General features: G+C 41.5%; 1 protein-coding gene across 14 annotated transcripts in view; it reads right to left on the bottom strand.

Annotated features, from left to right (window-relative positions):
• Positions 1–16,217, bottom strand: part of LOC108706886 — a 31,598-nt gene extending 15,381 nt beyond the window's left edge. For 4 of the 14 annotated variants that reach the window (XR_005964977.1, XR_005964976.1, XR_005964978.1 and 1 more), the window contains exons 1-3: positions 15,847–16,217; positions 14,906–15,084; positions 1,696–1,764 (exon numbers count right to left, since the gene is read on the bottom strand). Coding sequence is in view for 4 of the 14 variants with exons in the window: in XM_041579928.1 (XP_041435862.1) it covers positions 11,640–12,542 (903 nt within the window). In the remaining 10 variants the exon portion in view is untranslated. Of the gene's footprint in view, positions 1–665; positions 1,765–9,672 lie in introns of those variants that run through there. The other 10 variants (XR_005964973.1, XR_005964972.1, XR_005964974.1 and 7 more) reach the window with 7 other exon arrangements.
• Between the last annotated feature and the right edge of the window lie 680 nt (positions 16,218–16,897).

Here is a 16,897-nt window from a genome sequence, read left to right as displayed (position 1 = left end):
CCTACATTTCCAAACTGGTAGCCATACATGCACCACACAGACACACATCCCCTTACTGACACCTGCATAGACACACATCTCCCTTACTGACATACAGTCATACATGTATTTTGGTAAAGCTGAATAGGGCATATTGATCCTGGGAGTAATTCCGATTTTTTGCCTTCCTTCAGATCAAACAGCCCTTTGTAGGACACTCGTTACTGAAATACAATAAAGATGTGACCATCACAGATTCACCTCAGAACAGTTGTCCGTGTCTTTATTTAAGGATTGGGTACTGTTGGATAAAGCTTTTTCCCTGTGTTAAGGCAGAGCTGTGACTGGTGCTTATATCCTACTGTTCTTGATTAATAAAAGAAAATAAAAAGGTCAGGACAGGCAGTTGCTCAGAGGTCCCAAACAAAGGAACTGAAGGAAAAGAGGGCCACCATTTTATTGCATTTATTGCACCAAACAATAACATGCTGCTGATCAGCAGTCTATTGCTGGAAACCTGTACAGGTATGGGACCTGTTAGAGATCTTTCCATAATAAGTCTACTAGAAAATCATGTAAACAGTAAATAAACCCAATAGGCTGGTTTTGCTTCCAATAAGGATTAATTATATCTGAGTTTGGATCAAGTACAAGCTACTGTTTTATTATTACAGAGAAAAAGAAAATTGTTTTCAAAAATTAGAACTATTTGATTAAAATGGTAGTCTATGGGAGATAGCCATCCTGTAATTCTGAGATTTCTGGATAATGGATTTCCAGACAACAGATCCTATACTTGTATTCTTATTTGCTGTACCACACCCAACTGTCTTAGCTGATAGATACTTCCCTGCCCGTACCCTTAGGTTGCAGCACAACACCAGCAAGGATATATGTGTTTTAGGTAAAAGCCTGTAAGCTGGAAACCTGAAAGCTAAATCCCCACCGGGCATGGCCAGTAATTTTCTATAATTCTAAATCTGTGAAAATGCCACACAATCCCTTCCTGTGAAGTTCTTTCATACAGATGTTACAGAGTAAAACAGGAACCGGGTGAAGATGTATTTGTGTGTGCTTTAACAAGGCAGCACAGACACCTAATAACAACTAACTGATCCCATCTAAAAACAAATGCTCTTTAAAGCTATAATTGCATTGTTATTGCTACTTTTCATTACTCATCATTTCTATTCAGGCCTTTCCTATTCATATTCCAGTCTCATCCATAATGCATGGTTGCTAAGGTAATTTGGACCCTAGCAACCAGATTACTGAAATTGCAGACTGATGAGCTGCTAAACAACAAAAACCCATAAAAAGTTAAAACCAATTACAAATTGTTTCAGAATATCACCCTCTACATCACTAAAACTTACTTTAGAGGTGAACAACCCCTATAATGATCTATTGTAAGCAACTTTTCAATTGGTCTTAATTTTTTACTGTTTTTTGAATTATTAGCCATCTTACTCTGCTTCTTTCAAGCCTGCAACTAAAATACTACCTGATTGCCAGTGGTCACTAACTGCAGCAGCCCAAAAACAATCTGTGGTCGTCATTATTAGTACTTGTTATTGCTTATATTACTATTCAGTCCCTGGACCTGTATGGGGAGTGTACACACAAATGTTGGTAAGAAACCCCAGCACCACAACAATAACTAAGTAGACAGCACAATAAAGCATAGAACTATAGCAGGAACATAACCAGGCTCACCTTGTCAGGTCGATTATTCAGCCACTGGCCAAGATGGGTGAAGGGACGGCATCAGGGTGAAGGATACGGCTAGAACAAGCAATGACATTATGGAGATGAATTAAAATTACAATAGTAATGGTAAAGCATTCTGCAGAATAAATATAGTGTTATAGCTTGCACTAGTGTGACTAATATATTGGCAATAAACTGCTTCGGTTGCTTTCCTTCTCCTTTAAGGCTTTGATGTACCATGTGGGATAAGCACTAATGATGCTTTGCATTGTATACTGTTCGATTAAACATTTGATAATTAGATCATATAAAAACATATTTATTGCTGAGAAGCAAAAGTAGTAAAGTAGTACTACTAGTTCTAAAGCTCAGCCAAGAGTGCTTGTTTAGCTGATAGACGTAGATTTCTTGGCATGGTTGCTGCTGTAGGAGGACAGGCCCAGTTTTAAATCTTGGTGTACTTTGGTTTGATGCCTCAGTCTGCTTTTGTTGCCTTTGGGCCATTTCTATAACATGGAACTCTACAGTAAAAAAAATTTGCTCAAAAAGTGAAGTGAGTAATAAGAGTTAATTGCAGAACAGCACTGTGGTTCCTGGCCTGCTTCCATCTGTTATATACACATTGACTACATTGCACCACCTAGGACATTTTATTTGTTGGAACCTAAAGGACTGTAGGACTGGCATAAGACATTACAGCAAAATACTCTGGAAGCCTCTATATAGGACTACAGGTAATTGCATCTGGATACTATCCACATCAGAATACTTATCTTGATCCATGCAGATTACATGTCCTTTCTCTCAGTTTAAATGCCAGAAAAAATACTGGGTGTCTCTAGCAGCTGTAAACATCCATTGGAAGTGTAAAGACAGGACCATGGCCTTTTCCATGTTATCCAATTAGCCCCTTTGGTTAAACAAACAGTCATATGACAGACATTGAAGGTCACATAGCACTGCTCTACCCATATGGATCAGGATGAAGAGAGTTGGATCTGTCCCTTCTAGTTGGCACTGGCATACTGGGTTTTGTGTACATATAAGAGCTCCGGGCTGTCTTTGAAAAATGTCCTGCTTGTAGTGGCTGGACTATGTTTGACAAAAGGCCATGCTGGGCCTGAAACATTCCAGTAACCCAATGACACGGGGCACAGCCTAGAGAAGCAGGGGCATGACAGAGCACGAGGTTCAGAAGCCCCTCCTAGTTGTTAATAGGTGATTGGGCAGTGGAAGAGTGGATCAGGGTGACGTGGGACAGGTTTTAAAAATTAGGGGACTAGGTTTCCACCCCCCACTCCATTTTGTCGTATTTCCTTAAAGGGGCTTGGAGGCAAAAGGGGGCTGTTGGTTATTGGGTAAGGGCTGGGACAGGTACCGACGTTGCCTCTGTCATGTCCTGGTCCAGACATATTGCTCACTGTGTAACCAACTTACTAGCCCCTCTCTTTAATCAGCTCAGTGGGTGCTGAAAGCAACAAGTTTAAAACCACTGGAACATTTTTCACCCCTTGAAAGTAAATGTTCAGGGCACATCACTAAGCTTGTTTGGCGTCTCTAGATTAGCTAGACAGGTAAAAATAAATATATGGGGTCACTATCACATTAAACTACATCTGACCTACTGGTGGACTAGCCACATGTTCCAACTTTGTTCCAATTAAAGTGGCAGAGGGCCACATTTACCTTAATGCCATGGGACTACAACAGAAATGCAAAGTTTTCCCATGAGACCAAACAATACCCATGGATAATGCAAATTACCACAAACTTTTTTTTATAATGAATGATGTTGGCCAATATGTCAGATATGATAATGGGACAAATACAAACGCATTAGTATATATGGGGCCTTATATTAGAATCTATGCAAGTATTCTCTTTTAAGACAGGCAGCAATATGGAACAGATTCTGACATATATATATATATATATCCTGTCACCCATTTATTATATAAGAGGAAATCAGCAGGTCTATCCACATATATTTGCATAGGACTACGACGTTTCCTAACACAAACATGACACACTAAGATGCCAATCCATCCTAATATTATAAGTCCTTAAAGCCTAAATGGTGGTAATAAGAAGTTACGCCCAGTTAGCATTTGCAGACCTTTCTGTCAGGAATGGGGCTACACTCGCTTTATTATTTCAAAATGCAGAGACCCACATGTTGTGTACAGCACACTTCTGCAAATAATTCTGTCATCTACCTCACCATTATGCCGCCTAGCGGTCTTAGATTTCCTGTTCAACTATGATAACTCTACCAGCAGCCACAGCGCAACACTACGGACTGGACGTCATAGGGTAAACTGGTTTAACTTATGTAGCTTTACAAAGCATTTGTTTTTAGATGCAGTCAATAACCCCCATTTAAAAGCTGAAAAGATGTAGAAGAGGAAATCATTCAAAAACAATAAAAAATAAATAATGAAGACCAATTGAAAAGTTGCTTAGAATTAGCCATTATATAACATACTAAAAGTTAATCCAAACGTTACATGCAAAAAGGATATGTAAAATGGAGGTTTCACTGTATTATAATGATATAAGGCATAATGTACCCCCTACTTTAAATGACAAGGATATTAGAAGTCACTGAGTGGTTGTTCTGTGACCATATAAAGGCACAAGGCTGCAGTCTGAGTTATACAGGGAACTCTGAGTATCACGCGTGTATTATAAGGGATAATGTATCCCCCACGCCACTGTAAATGAAAAGGATATTACAAGTCACTGAGGGGTTGTTCTGTGACCATATAAAGACACAAAGCTGCAGGCTGAGTTATACAGGGAACTCCGAGTATCACTCATGTATTATAAGGAATCTTATTTTCTCCCCAATCACAATGTATTTTCACTTATATTGTCCACCCTACATTCTTCCTACATTCTGTTTTGCCCTCCTCTTCTGCTCTCTCAGGGTTGCCAGGTTTTCATTTCAAAACCAGCCAAAGACTATCAAAAAACTAGCCAAAAGCCATGTTAAAAGTTGCTCAAAACTAGCCAAATTCGTAAACGGAAAAATCTTAATAAAATAAAGTAAAACAATAAGGGTATCTCTCAGTAGTTTCTCTCTCCTGGAGGCTGGAATGACGGCCGCCCACTTGGGGATAGGCCAATCGGGTTCAGCGGTGGACTGGGCCAATCGGATTTGGTGGTGGGCGTGTCCAATCGGGTTCAGAGGAAGCGGAGCCAATTAGGTTTTAGGGCGGGCTGGGCCAATCGGGATGGTGGATGGGCTGGGCCAATTGGGATTGTAGGTGGGCTGGGCCACTGAGGGATGCAGGAAAAATCTGATTAACAAGTATTTTCCTGGGTCATGGCGGGCCCCATAAAGGATGCAGGGGCCCTGGTGCAACTGCACCCTTTGTGCCCCTGGTTGTTCCGCCACTGATAACTGAATAATCGCATATCAAAAAGTAGATATGGCTATTGTTAGCTAGTGGAGAAGCACACAAAATCGACCACTTCTCTTTACAGATGTCAACCGCCCTAATTTACCCTGGAGTCACCCGGTTTGTTTTCGTGCGTAATTCCCCCTGGGTTTTCCAGCTCCTCCACTGAATTCAATGTGCACATTTAATGACATCAGATGAGCTTGTGTGCATATGCAGTGATCATTTAGCAGCTTCAGATGATTGTGTAGGCATGCTCAATGACATTTCCTATAGCAGTGGGCCTTCTGCAATGACGTCAATGTTGATGAAATTATGTCACATCACCAACATTTATTGATGGCACCGCAGGCTTGAGAATGGCTATGATTAACATCTCTGCTTTCAGTTAAATGGGAATTCACTGGTACTGACCTTTTAGTCTAAAACTGATTTTCAACCTGAATACACCAGTGCTAGTTGTGTAGATTAACTTCACTCAGGTTACCGTACAAATTAAAAAATAAAAATCCCTACTGGCTTTATGACTTGGAACTGGCTGTTGAACCAAGGGTTATAAAGTTGCACATTTGTTTCAATATTGATAAATTAATTTCCATTATTATGTTATTAGTTATATTATACCCTCTACCTCACTAAAATCAATAAGTACAATCAATGAATTATATGTTTAAATCTTTTATTAAAATTCAATAACTTTAGTTCAAATAGAAAGTAATTTTTTCACCTCTTAAAATAACACAATTCTTATAAATAAGACATAGGACGGTTGAAAAAATGTTAAACACAAAATAAAACATAATAAGACAACAGCAAATAGTTATGAGAAAACTACACACATTTGCAGAAGAAATAGTTAAATGCTTAGCAAGTCTATAATGAAAAATGAAAGTTTAGTTCCAATGCTTCCTCAAAAGAAAAAATAAAATGCCAGTTTCTTTCCCAAAGCCTTCCAGACTGGTTTCAGAAATATCATAGAGACAATCAGTCTTCTGTCTGATATCTCAGACAGAAGACAATGTCAGCAATCAAAAAGCAGAGACAATCAAAAAGCAGAGACAATCAGAAAATTGAAGAGTTATAATTCAATTGCACAAGGATGCAGCCCAGGAGATACTGAAAAAGAAAAGTCACAATAGTTTTATCAACCTTCTTTGCACAGACAAGAGTAGAGGTGATAAAGCATTTACTGCCCTAGATGACCAAATTTCTCCAGAGTAATCCTTTTACAAGGAAACCTTTATGCTGTCTCTTTGGAAATACAGAATTTGAAATTCTGTGCAAGATTAAAGTTCTCTTTAAGTTCCTAGAGCCAGAAGGAAAAAAATTATATAGCTCCTGGGGGAAAAAAAAGCCATAACAATACTAGCCATTTCTCAATGAGATTCTGGGAGAATTAGTCTTCTAATTTAGTAACTTGCAGAGGAACGAGTATGGTCAGCATTTCCATTACTCCTACTGAGCCAAAGAGATTCACGCCACAGCTGCCCTAGTATATTCACATTGTGACTGCAAACAACGCCCAAAAATTTTGCCACACTAGATAAATTTTATCTAGCTCATGTACAAATGTTCTCTTTGAAGCAGAGTTAAGTTTTTTTACGTATTTATTTTGTATACAACTGTCTTCTCCCTCTTGACTTGTTTTACATTTGATGTTATGTTTTCTAAACAAATATACAGTATATATATTTAGTATATTGCCACCACTGCCACCCATTAAATGGAAATACCAGCCCCACAATACTTTACCTTTAAATTAACTTTTAGTATGTTGTTGAGATAGTCTGAAATAATATGCAAATAGTCTTCATTTTTTTATTGTGTTTTTTTAATAACTTCAATTTAATTACTTTTTGATCAGCAGCTCTACAGATATCTGGTTGTTAGGGTTCAAATTACCCTAGAAACCATGCGGTGGTGTGAAAGATAAGCAATACAAAGTACCAATAACCAATAATTCAGAGGGTTTTTTTTAAGTCGGATATTTCACTATTTATTAAAGCGAAATCCGAAAATCAGCCATCTCAGACCAGGTTGTATATAAGTCAATGGGAGAGGCCCCTATCCTATTTGAAAGTTTCTGAAGTCTGCTCTGTAATTAGCTCGAAAATCAAACTATTTAAGGCTTTTAGGGCAAAAATCTGAAAAAGTTGGGCCTTTTGGAAAAAATTCCGAACAAATTGCACGATTTGGAAAAAAAACTCAGAAAAAATCGTACAGTTCTGGTTTTCGCTTGATTTTGTCGCATTTTTCCCCGATCTGAATAAATCAAGTTTTTTGATTAATTAATAAGGTCAAATCGTGTATTCTTATTTGGTCTTACTTTTTGTAAATAAAAAAAATCAGAAAAATTTGGATTTGATAAACAACCCCCTTAAAGTAGGAGTTTCCTAATGGACTTCGTAACCGCTTCCTTGTCCTTTATATTTGTGCGGAAAGAACATGCACATCTTTGTCCCCAAAACCCTTTACTCTTAGAGGATATTCTATGGTACATTCATTAAAGGAGAAGGAAAGGCTAAAATTAAGTAAGCTTTATTGGAAAGGTCTATATAAATACACCAGTAAACCCTCAATGTAATGCTGCTCTGAGTCCTCTGTCAAAAGAAATACAGCATTTCTTTCCTTCTATTGTGTACTCGTGGGCTTCTGTATCAGACTTCCTGTTTTCAGCTTAAACCTCCAGGGCACGGCCTTGAGCATGCTCAGTTTGCTCCTCTCCCCCTCCCTCCTCCCCTCCCTGCTGTAATCTGAGCCCAGAGCTATGAGCGAGCAGGGAGAGACTCAGGCAGGAAGTGATGTCACACAAAGCCAATATGGCAGCTGCTATCCTAAACAAACAGAGAACACTTCTAGAGCTTTACTCAGGTATGGTAAAGCATTCTGCAGAATAAATATAGTGTTATAGCTTGCACTATTGTGGCTAATCTATTGGCAATAAACTGCTTCAGTAGCTTTCCTTGTGAAAAGCTACTGAAGCAGGGCCTTGTGAAACATTGCACTTCAGAATATCAACCATCCTTTTCCTGTGTTATTCACCTCACATCTTTTATTATTTATAGTTCTGAGAGCATTGAGACGATGTGCAATCATGCGTTATTTCAAAGCATTTGTAGGGTAAGGTGCTGCTTGAGATCAAGAGAACTGCATAAATGTTAACGGTATTAAAACCTGGCACTGAGTATCAGTGAAAACTTGCTCACACTATAGCGTTATTAAGATTATTTATTATATACAAGTTAAGATATTGTACACAGCATTTAATGAATTTAGTTCAGGAATCACATCACTCTCTGCTGCAGTAGAGCTTCCTACAGGCAAATAAGATTGCATGTACATTGCAATGGGGATACCCCAATTATCTGGTTTAATTTAATAAACAGAAAAAGGGAATGTGAATAAAAAGGAACAGAAGCCTGCAAAAGTGTTTGCATATATTTTGCATACATTTGTCATCAATATAAAGTTTTTAAAAATGTGCAAAATAAGCTTAAAACCATTTGCATTTTTTTCTGCCATTTTTCTTTGCATTGCCCATTTATATTGTTTATTAAATTATGAGGTAATATACTAACTCAAGGTGCAAAATTTGCTCCAGGTCTAGTAACAAATCAGAAGGGTAGAATCAATGGTCTGTCTCCTGAAAGTAAGAATGTTATGTATTGTTCAGGCAGCCCCCTTCTGTCACCCACTAGCATATAAGTAAAACTGCATGATGAATTAAAAATGCTGATATAAGGAGGGTAGTAAGGATCTTACTCCTCAGCAAGTGTGCAAAGTTGTACAGGAATGGGATCTCTTATCTGAAAAACTGTTATCAAGAAAGCTCAGAATAACAGAAAATAACTTTTAATCTAATTTTTATCTTTAATAATAATAATAATAATAAAACATTTGTACTTGGTGAAATGAAGTTGCATAAATTCATATCATCACAGCTTTACCGAGTTCATTTTTAGAAGAAAAGGTCCCAAGCATTGATAAAAGTTTCTATACCTGTATTATAATCAGAAAATTCATACTTTCCAAATACAGCAAATATATCCATTAGTAAAAAAAACAGCTTTAATTCAATTCTATATAATGTAATGCAAAACCTAAGATAATGGACAAAAAGCAAACTAAGGCTTCAGACTATTGTCATGATGATTATCAAATCTAACTGAGCATTCAATTATAATAATTTAGGGTGCCAGCAGTTGAGATGGCCAAACACTGGTTGATCCTCCATGTTATCCATGTCATCATCTTAAAAACTGAACAGGCATACAGTTTCCATTTGCATGGCCACAATCCATTGTCCAGTGGCTCACACAATAGACTTAATGATCTAAACTGTATGAGGTAAACAGGAACTGTGACTCCGCTTTCTCCTTCATCTGCCAATGCACTAGGCTTTTCCTTGCACACTTATCTACAGTATTGTGATTTAGAGACTTTAGCTGAATTCACATTCAGATTGCAATTTCTAAGTTTCTAATTGAAGTTATGGACTTAGGCTAAGGATCCCCCTACCCCCTTCCGTTGTGCTTACCACCAACCTGAATAAAATCCTGAATAACGACACGGAGACTTCTTAAGGTGGCAAAATCTGTGGAGGTCACGTATTTTATTAACAAAGTTATATATATATGTGCCAAGGACTAGGTACACCCTGACCACCAGCTGCGGCTCCTATAATCGCCAAGAACGTGGGCCTGGTGCCCACACCGTACCAAACAGTTATTTTAGAGAGCAGGGATCATGGGGCAGAGCGCCCGCTGTTGACCAACCAGTAGCCCATCCCCCTGCTCCCTATCATGTGCAATAATGGCGCTAACCCAGCCTCTCGCATGACACAGACAAGACCGTGCAGTCAAAGTCTGCTCCACACTCGCGACTTTCCGAGGGTAGGCCTGCACTTCACTGAAAAAACCATCCATCTTCCTGGAGCCGCACTGATGCCTTGTCACTGAAAACGCAGCTGTGTCAGGGTGGTACCTATTGACCTACACAGATAATGGTGCCCCAGAGGAAGGCAAAAAACTCAGGTGCTTTTTTGGCCAATTAGCAGCCTGATGAAAAATTCCTTCCTGACCACATAAGGGCGATCGGTTGCTAGAAACCCTGGAGCACCGTCTTTTCGTATCTTCTTGCTCTTTACCTGGGATGGGAGGGTGGGAGAAAGAAAAAACAGGTTATGTTTTACTGGCCTCCTGCTCCTCCTTAAAAGCCCCTTCCTGGCTTACCTGCCCCCTGGCTCCGCCCTTCAGCCCGCCCCCTTTTTTCCCGCCGAAAAGGGGGCCCTATTGTTGTAACTCCCTGTGAGAGAGAGTGGGGGCTGACAGCCGATACTCACAATACACATCTAGCGGGGGAGGGGGCCTAGCCTAAACTCATCTCGACCCTATGTGGGCCTCGTTCCTCCTAGGCTAAGGATCCCCCTACCCCCTTCCGTTGTGCTTACCACCAACCTGAATAAAATCCTGAATAACGACACGGAGACTTCTTAAGGTGGCAAAATCTGTGGAGGTCACGTATTTTATTAACAAAGTTATATATATATGTGCCAAGGACTAGGTACACCCTGACCACCAGCTGCGGCTCCTATAATCGCCAAGAACGTGGGCCTGGTGCCCACACCGTACCAAACAGTTATTTTAGAGAGCAGGGATCATGGGGCAGAGCGCCCGCTGTTGACCAACCAGTAGCCCATCCCCCTGCTCCCTATCATGTGCAATAATGGCGCTAACCCAGCCTCTCGCATGACACAGACAAGACCGTGCAGTCAAAGTCTGCTCCACACTCGCGACTTTCCGAGGGTAGGCCTGCACTTCACTGAAAAAACCATCCATCTTCCTGGAGCCGCACTGATGCCACCCAATGGAAAAGAAGGGAAGGGTGCCACCTATCCTTTTCCATGGCCCACCTAGACCTCCTGCGACCTCCACCATTCTTCTATATAATTCCTGAAGTTTGCCCAGAACAAATCCAAACCTTCCTCTGTCAAATGTACTTTATCCTTTCTAAAAAGCTGTGTTTGTCGGTACCTTATATTGTCATGTCTAATTACCCCGTTACCTGAGGAACACATGATCTTGTGCATGGCCCGGTTTACTTTTTTCCTGGCTCTTTCAATGCCCTGGGGGGAAACTGCTCCTCGCCATTCTCCTCTCTGTATGATGTCTGACCAAGCCACTCCCCCTATCTTGTTGCTGGACATTAAATCCTCCAAGTCCTTTCTCATGCTTTCTATCAACGCTGGGGTTTTGATTGACGTAAGGTCATTTCCCCCAGCATGTACTATCACCAGGTTTATGAACTTGAACTTCTGTATTGAACTATACAACCGGCCTCTCATTTGTTCCCACTTCATGCCTCTCCACCCCTGCCATGTAATCTTCATGTGTTCCTCCGGTAACCCCAACTGCTTGCCTGCTGCATGCTGTCTTGCCCAAAAAATAAAGGAGTGGCCTATGATCAAAATGTTGCAGGTAGCTTTTCCCCCTGCAGCAACAAACCAAAGAAAAAAAGGGGGGGGGTAGGTTAAAAATTGTAGGATTACTACTGTGTTACATTTATGGGGCGTATGTATTTTTTGTATGCTTTTGATTTCCACCTCCCAATTCCTTTTATCCTATCCTCTGTTTCTCCCCTCATTGCTGCTTCTGTTGCTGCCCCTATCCTGAATGAATGTGATCCAAATTTTTTAGGATCCCATCCGTTCGCAATGACTGCCTTTTTGAGCACTTGCCTAAATTGAAATGCTGACATGGGGGATAAATCCCTGTGAATTAACAAAAGGTGCCCCCCTGCTGGGCGCATCCCTATGTAATCCTGCAAGGCCTTGACCGGGCATGTTATTCTCGAAGTTTTTTCTATACTGAACCATCTGCCCTTACCCAACTGATCTGTTTTTGATCTACTGATGTAAACTAACAACTTCCTGTCCTGTAATAAAACCTGGCTATACATTAAACCTTTATCTGTTACCTTCTTGGATGGGGGGACCAATTCGCTTATCCTAAATGCTCCTCCGAAAGCCAGAGCGAAGGCTGCTCTAAACAAAATACATTCAAATTGGTCTGAACACACCTCCTCAAGAGAGTTCAGAATCATTTTTAGTCTGCATTCAATTATGGGTTCTCGCTTATCGACCCTGGGGCCTTCAACTCTTGCCCATCCCTTCATTATTTTCCTAACTAATGGATCATGTGTGATATCTGCTCTACCCTTTACTATGGAAAAATGAGAAATTGCGGCTAATGCGTTGCTGGCTCCTGCTCTTGACTTTCCTTCTCTGTACAGGACCATTAAAAATGACACCAAATCCTTAGTGCCTTGATTGCTCTTACCGCTTCTGCAGAATATCTGCCATCTCTTCCAGGCCCTTTTGTAGCTGGAAAGAGTCTTTTCGGATACTGCCCTTTCACACAATTCTTCTAAGAGGGGGTCAGGAGCTGCCATAAATTTTTAGGGCATGCGTAAGCTGATTTTTCCGCATATGGAGCGCACTTAAAGAAAATATCCCACTTTTCTCTAGACAAGGCATCTGCTATAGTGTTTTCTACCCCTGGTACATGTTGGGCTCTGAACGATATATTAAACCTCATACAAATCAGAACCAGATGTCTTAGTAGTCCAATTACTGGGGTTGAGTCTGATGACAGGTTATTCACTGCGTGGACCACTCCCATGTTATCAGAAAAGAACTTAATTGCCCTATCCTTCAAATCTTCTGCCCAAAGCTCCAATGCTACCAAGATTGGGAATAACTCCAACAATGTCAAATTCTTTGTCAGACCTTTGTCATGCCATGCTTGCGGCCACCTGGCCGCACACCATTTCCCTGCCAAGTAAGCTCCAAAGCCAATGCTTCCGGCTGCATCTGTGAAAAAGCTCTACCTCTTGATTAATTTGTGTTTCTGCTAACCATAACCTGACACCATTGAATTTAGATAAGAAACAGTTCCATATTTTCAAATCTGCTTTCATTTCCTTTGTGACCCTTATTTTATGAAATGGTTTATTAACCCCTGATGTGGATTTTCCAATCTCCTGTTAAAAATGCGACCCATTGGTATTATCCTGCATGCGAAATTCAATAGACCTAGGGCTTGTTGCATTTCCCTCAGTGATACTTTATTCGCTGCTTCCAATCTCCTAACTGCTTGCCTAGTTTTTACTACCTTTTCTTTTGGTAATCTACACATTTTGGCCCCTGTATCAATCTCAATACCCAAAAAGGTCAATTTTGTGGTTGGTTCTACTGTTTTGTCAACGGCCACTGGCACTCCTAATTCCTTCAACATATGCAGAAATATTGCTAATGTGTCCTGATAGATTGCAGAGTGTCTGGGGCCTATGATCAGGAAATCATCTAAATAGTGAGCTATAGCTTTGTTGCCTGATCTTTTATATAACTGCCAATGCAAATAGGTGCTGAAAGTCTCAAAAAATGAACAAGAGATTGCGCAGCCCATGGGTAGACATAGGTCGACATAAAATGCTCCCTGAAAATGACAACCTGTCAATCTAAAGCTTTCTGGATGTAAGGGTAACAACCTAAATGCAGATTCGATGTCTACCTTTGCCAACAATGCCCCTTTTCCTTGACTCCTAACTATTTCCAATGCTTCATCGAAAGACTGATATTGTACTTTACACTGTTCTTCGTCTAAAGCATCATTCACCGATTCTCCATCTGGATATGAAAGGTGCTGTATCATTCTAAATTTTCCTGACTCCTTTTTTGGGACTATACCTAAAGGTGACACTACTAGCCCCTCAATAGGCAAGTCCTCAAATGGTCCTGCCATTCTCCCTGCTTTTATTTCTTTTTCAATTTTGTGCTTCAAAACTTCGGTATGTCGACTAGCTGATTTCAAATTTTCAAAAACTTTGCTGGGTGGGGGAGGGTGTAAAACTGGGATCCTAAAACCTTCCAAAAAACCTTTTGTTAAAAATTTTGCGGCTTCCTTGTCTGGGTAACTTGCCAACTCTTTACTTAGCCTGGCTGTCTGTATTGGCGTTTCCGCTCTTCTGGTAAGCTGTTCGAAAAGGCTGCCTGTTTATCTGACCTTCTTTCTTTTTATTACATTCAGATACCGCATGAGAAGATCCGCAAGCCAAACAAGAATGCTTAAACCTGCACGCATAGCCCCTAGTACACCTTTTCTCGTTGTACGCAAAACAGATGTTTCTGGGCTTAAAAGCATATGACCCTTTATTGCCATTGCCAGCTGAACTATTATGTTTTGAAACCAATCTCGTCCACAAATCTATATCCTTTTGTCCAAAAGACAAGACCTTGCTACTCAATATCTTCTTCCTAAAAGCCCTGTCGTAATCCGACCATGAAGAGCCTTTATAAAACAAATATGTATCGACTATTGTGTCTATGTACTTTATAATATTCAAACATTGTTCTGTTTTTTTCTCTAAGTATACGCTTGCAAAAACCAAGAATCCCTTCAACCAATCGAAAATTGTTTTTCCCTTTTTTCCTTTCTCTTCGGTTTTCACCCCGTCCTCCTTTGCCTGAACAGCTTCCCTAGTCAACTCATAGATATCCACAAATTTTCCAGCCTCAATATTTTTCCTAGTTTTCCTCGGCAAGTGATCTGCTGTTTCTGTCAACGCGCATGCGTAAGTATCTGCTGCTCCAACTAGCACCATTGATTGACTACTTTCTTTTGTTTTTCCTAAACCTTTTTCTTTCCCTTTTCCTCTAAAGAATTTTTTCATTAATGATAATATCTTTCCTCCCTCAGTCTCACTATCTGACCCCTCAAAATCAGATTCTGAATCAGAAGAAATATTCAACTCACCCATAGTAGTCTTCCGTGTAGGCACCTTGGTCCTGTCGCCGTTCTGTGAAGACTGCCCTTCTGTACTGAATGAAGCCCTCTCCCTTCCTTCCTGCCGTCTTGAAGGTCCTGCTTCCTCCTCTCCCTTCTGCTCTCTCTCCTTTCTCCATTGGATCCAACTCTCCTCCTCCTCTCGGTTTCTAAAATAAAAACTTGGCACCCGGTTATTTCCGTAACCAATGTCTTCCTGCCACATTCCCTTTACTGGCCTCCTTTGCCGATGCCCGTGGCTGCTTGCAGGAAAAAACTCACAATCATCCTCGTAATTGTATTCCTCGATAAATAGCAAGAGTCATCATCTTCCCATTGGTCATACTCCCCAGACCACTGTGGCTGGCTCCAGTGTCTTGAGGTTTGAAAATACGAGTGACCACCTGTTCCCCTGGGCCTGGAGTTCCCTCCCCCCCTTGGGAAAGGTCCTGGGTGCCTAGCCCTAGATTGGTTTGGGGTGGATTCTGCCTCCATCCCCCATTCTCCTTCGTCCGAGCCCTGCTCCTGTTCCCAGCTCCCTCCCCCTCTATGGGGATTCCTATGGATCGGGGGAGTTGTAGGGGCTGGACTGCTGGGGTTGTTGGGGCGGGCCTGGCTTTTCCCCCCGCGTTTTCCTGGTTCCCGGCCCTTGCTTCTTGGAGGGACCCCCCTCTGGCTACTGGGAGGGGGGTTCCCTGTTTGGGCGGAGATGGGGTTTGTATGGCGGGGTTTTAATAAGATAGGGCCCCTGGTTGGTGTCTTGCCCCGTGGTGTAAATGCTCCCCGATCGTTGGTGGGCTGGCGTGATGAGCAAAATTGGGGCCCCTTGGGTGCTGCATGGGGTATTGTGGCCTCCTTCTCCCCCGGCTGTGGACCTCTGTGGCTGGCCGTAATCGGGCTCTTAGCGGTGTGGACCGCTCCGGCTCCCTTACCTCCTTCCGGTGCGATGACGTCATCCGAGTCTCGCGATGCCTGCATCTTCATACCGCCGCCATCTTCTTCCGACCCGCTTCCTCCGAACTCTTCCTCCGGTCCGTGGCTGCTGGCGGCGTCGTCTCCAGTGATGGCCTCCATCATCCTGCGTCGCCTGTTGGAGCGTCCACCTAGAGGGGAGAAATTTACCTTCCTCTTCGCACCGGAACCGTGGACTTGGCCGACATCTTCTTCGTCACGGAACCTCTGAGGACGCAGCACCCTCCTTCTCGGCGCAGTGGATCTTCCTCTCTCCATTTTCAACGAAGCTGGCAGCGTACCGGTAAGTGTCCTCTCTGAAAGAAAAAACAGGTTATGTTTTACTGGCCTCCTGCTCCTCCTTAAAAGCCCCTTCCTGGCTTACCTACCCCCTGGCTCCGCCCTTCAGCCCGCCCCCTTTTTTCCCGCCGAAAAGGGGGCCCTATTGTTGTAACTCCCTGTGAGAGAGAGTGGGGGCTGACAGCCGATACTCACAATACACATCTAGCGGGGGAGGGGGCCTAGCCTAAACTCATCTCGACCCTATGTGGGCCTCGTTCCTCCTTTTGGTTGTAGGATTGTATTTCCTTATATATTACTTCATATATTTGTCACCTGATACAAATTCAATTTAATGGCTGTGTCTTATGTTATATTACATATAGTGCTAATTTTGGAGTGAAGGCAAAGTGTAATTACTGACATTTAAGTCTATTCTATGAAGCTGCTACTTAATCATCATTATCAGTGTGCAACAAAAGCATTAAACGAAAAGTCTTGTTTAGTATTTTCTACAAACACTGTCTGGGTAGCCAAAACACATCTTCTTGTTATGTGAAAAAGTGTTAAAATGGCACATGTGGAGTTGATTTCTGTTATTTTACCTACATCACCATATTTTCCATCGTTTTGGTTTGAGACAAAGTGATGTCAAAACTTTAAGATGCTCCCCTAATCTACTTGTAATCCTTCCATGCATAGGAAAAATACTTGCTAATGATTACCAGACGCTCTGGTTTTAGTATGCTATAG

The sequence above is a fragment of the Xenopus laevis genome, chromosome 1S, assembly GCF_017654675.1.
Source record: "Xenopus laevis strain J_2021 chromosome 1S, Xenopus_laevis_v10.1, whole genome shotgun sequence".
Lineage (NCBI taxonomy): Eukaryota > Metazoa > Chordata > Amphibia > Anura > Pipidae > Xenopus > Xenopus laevis.
This window is presented reverse-complemented; position numbering and strand designations above follow the sequence as displayed.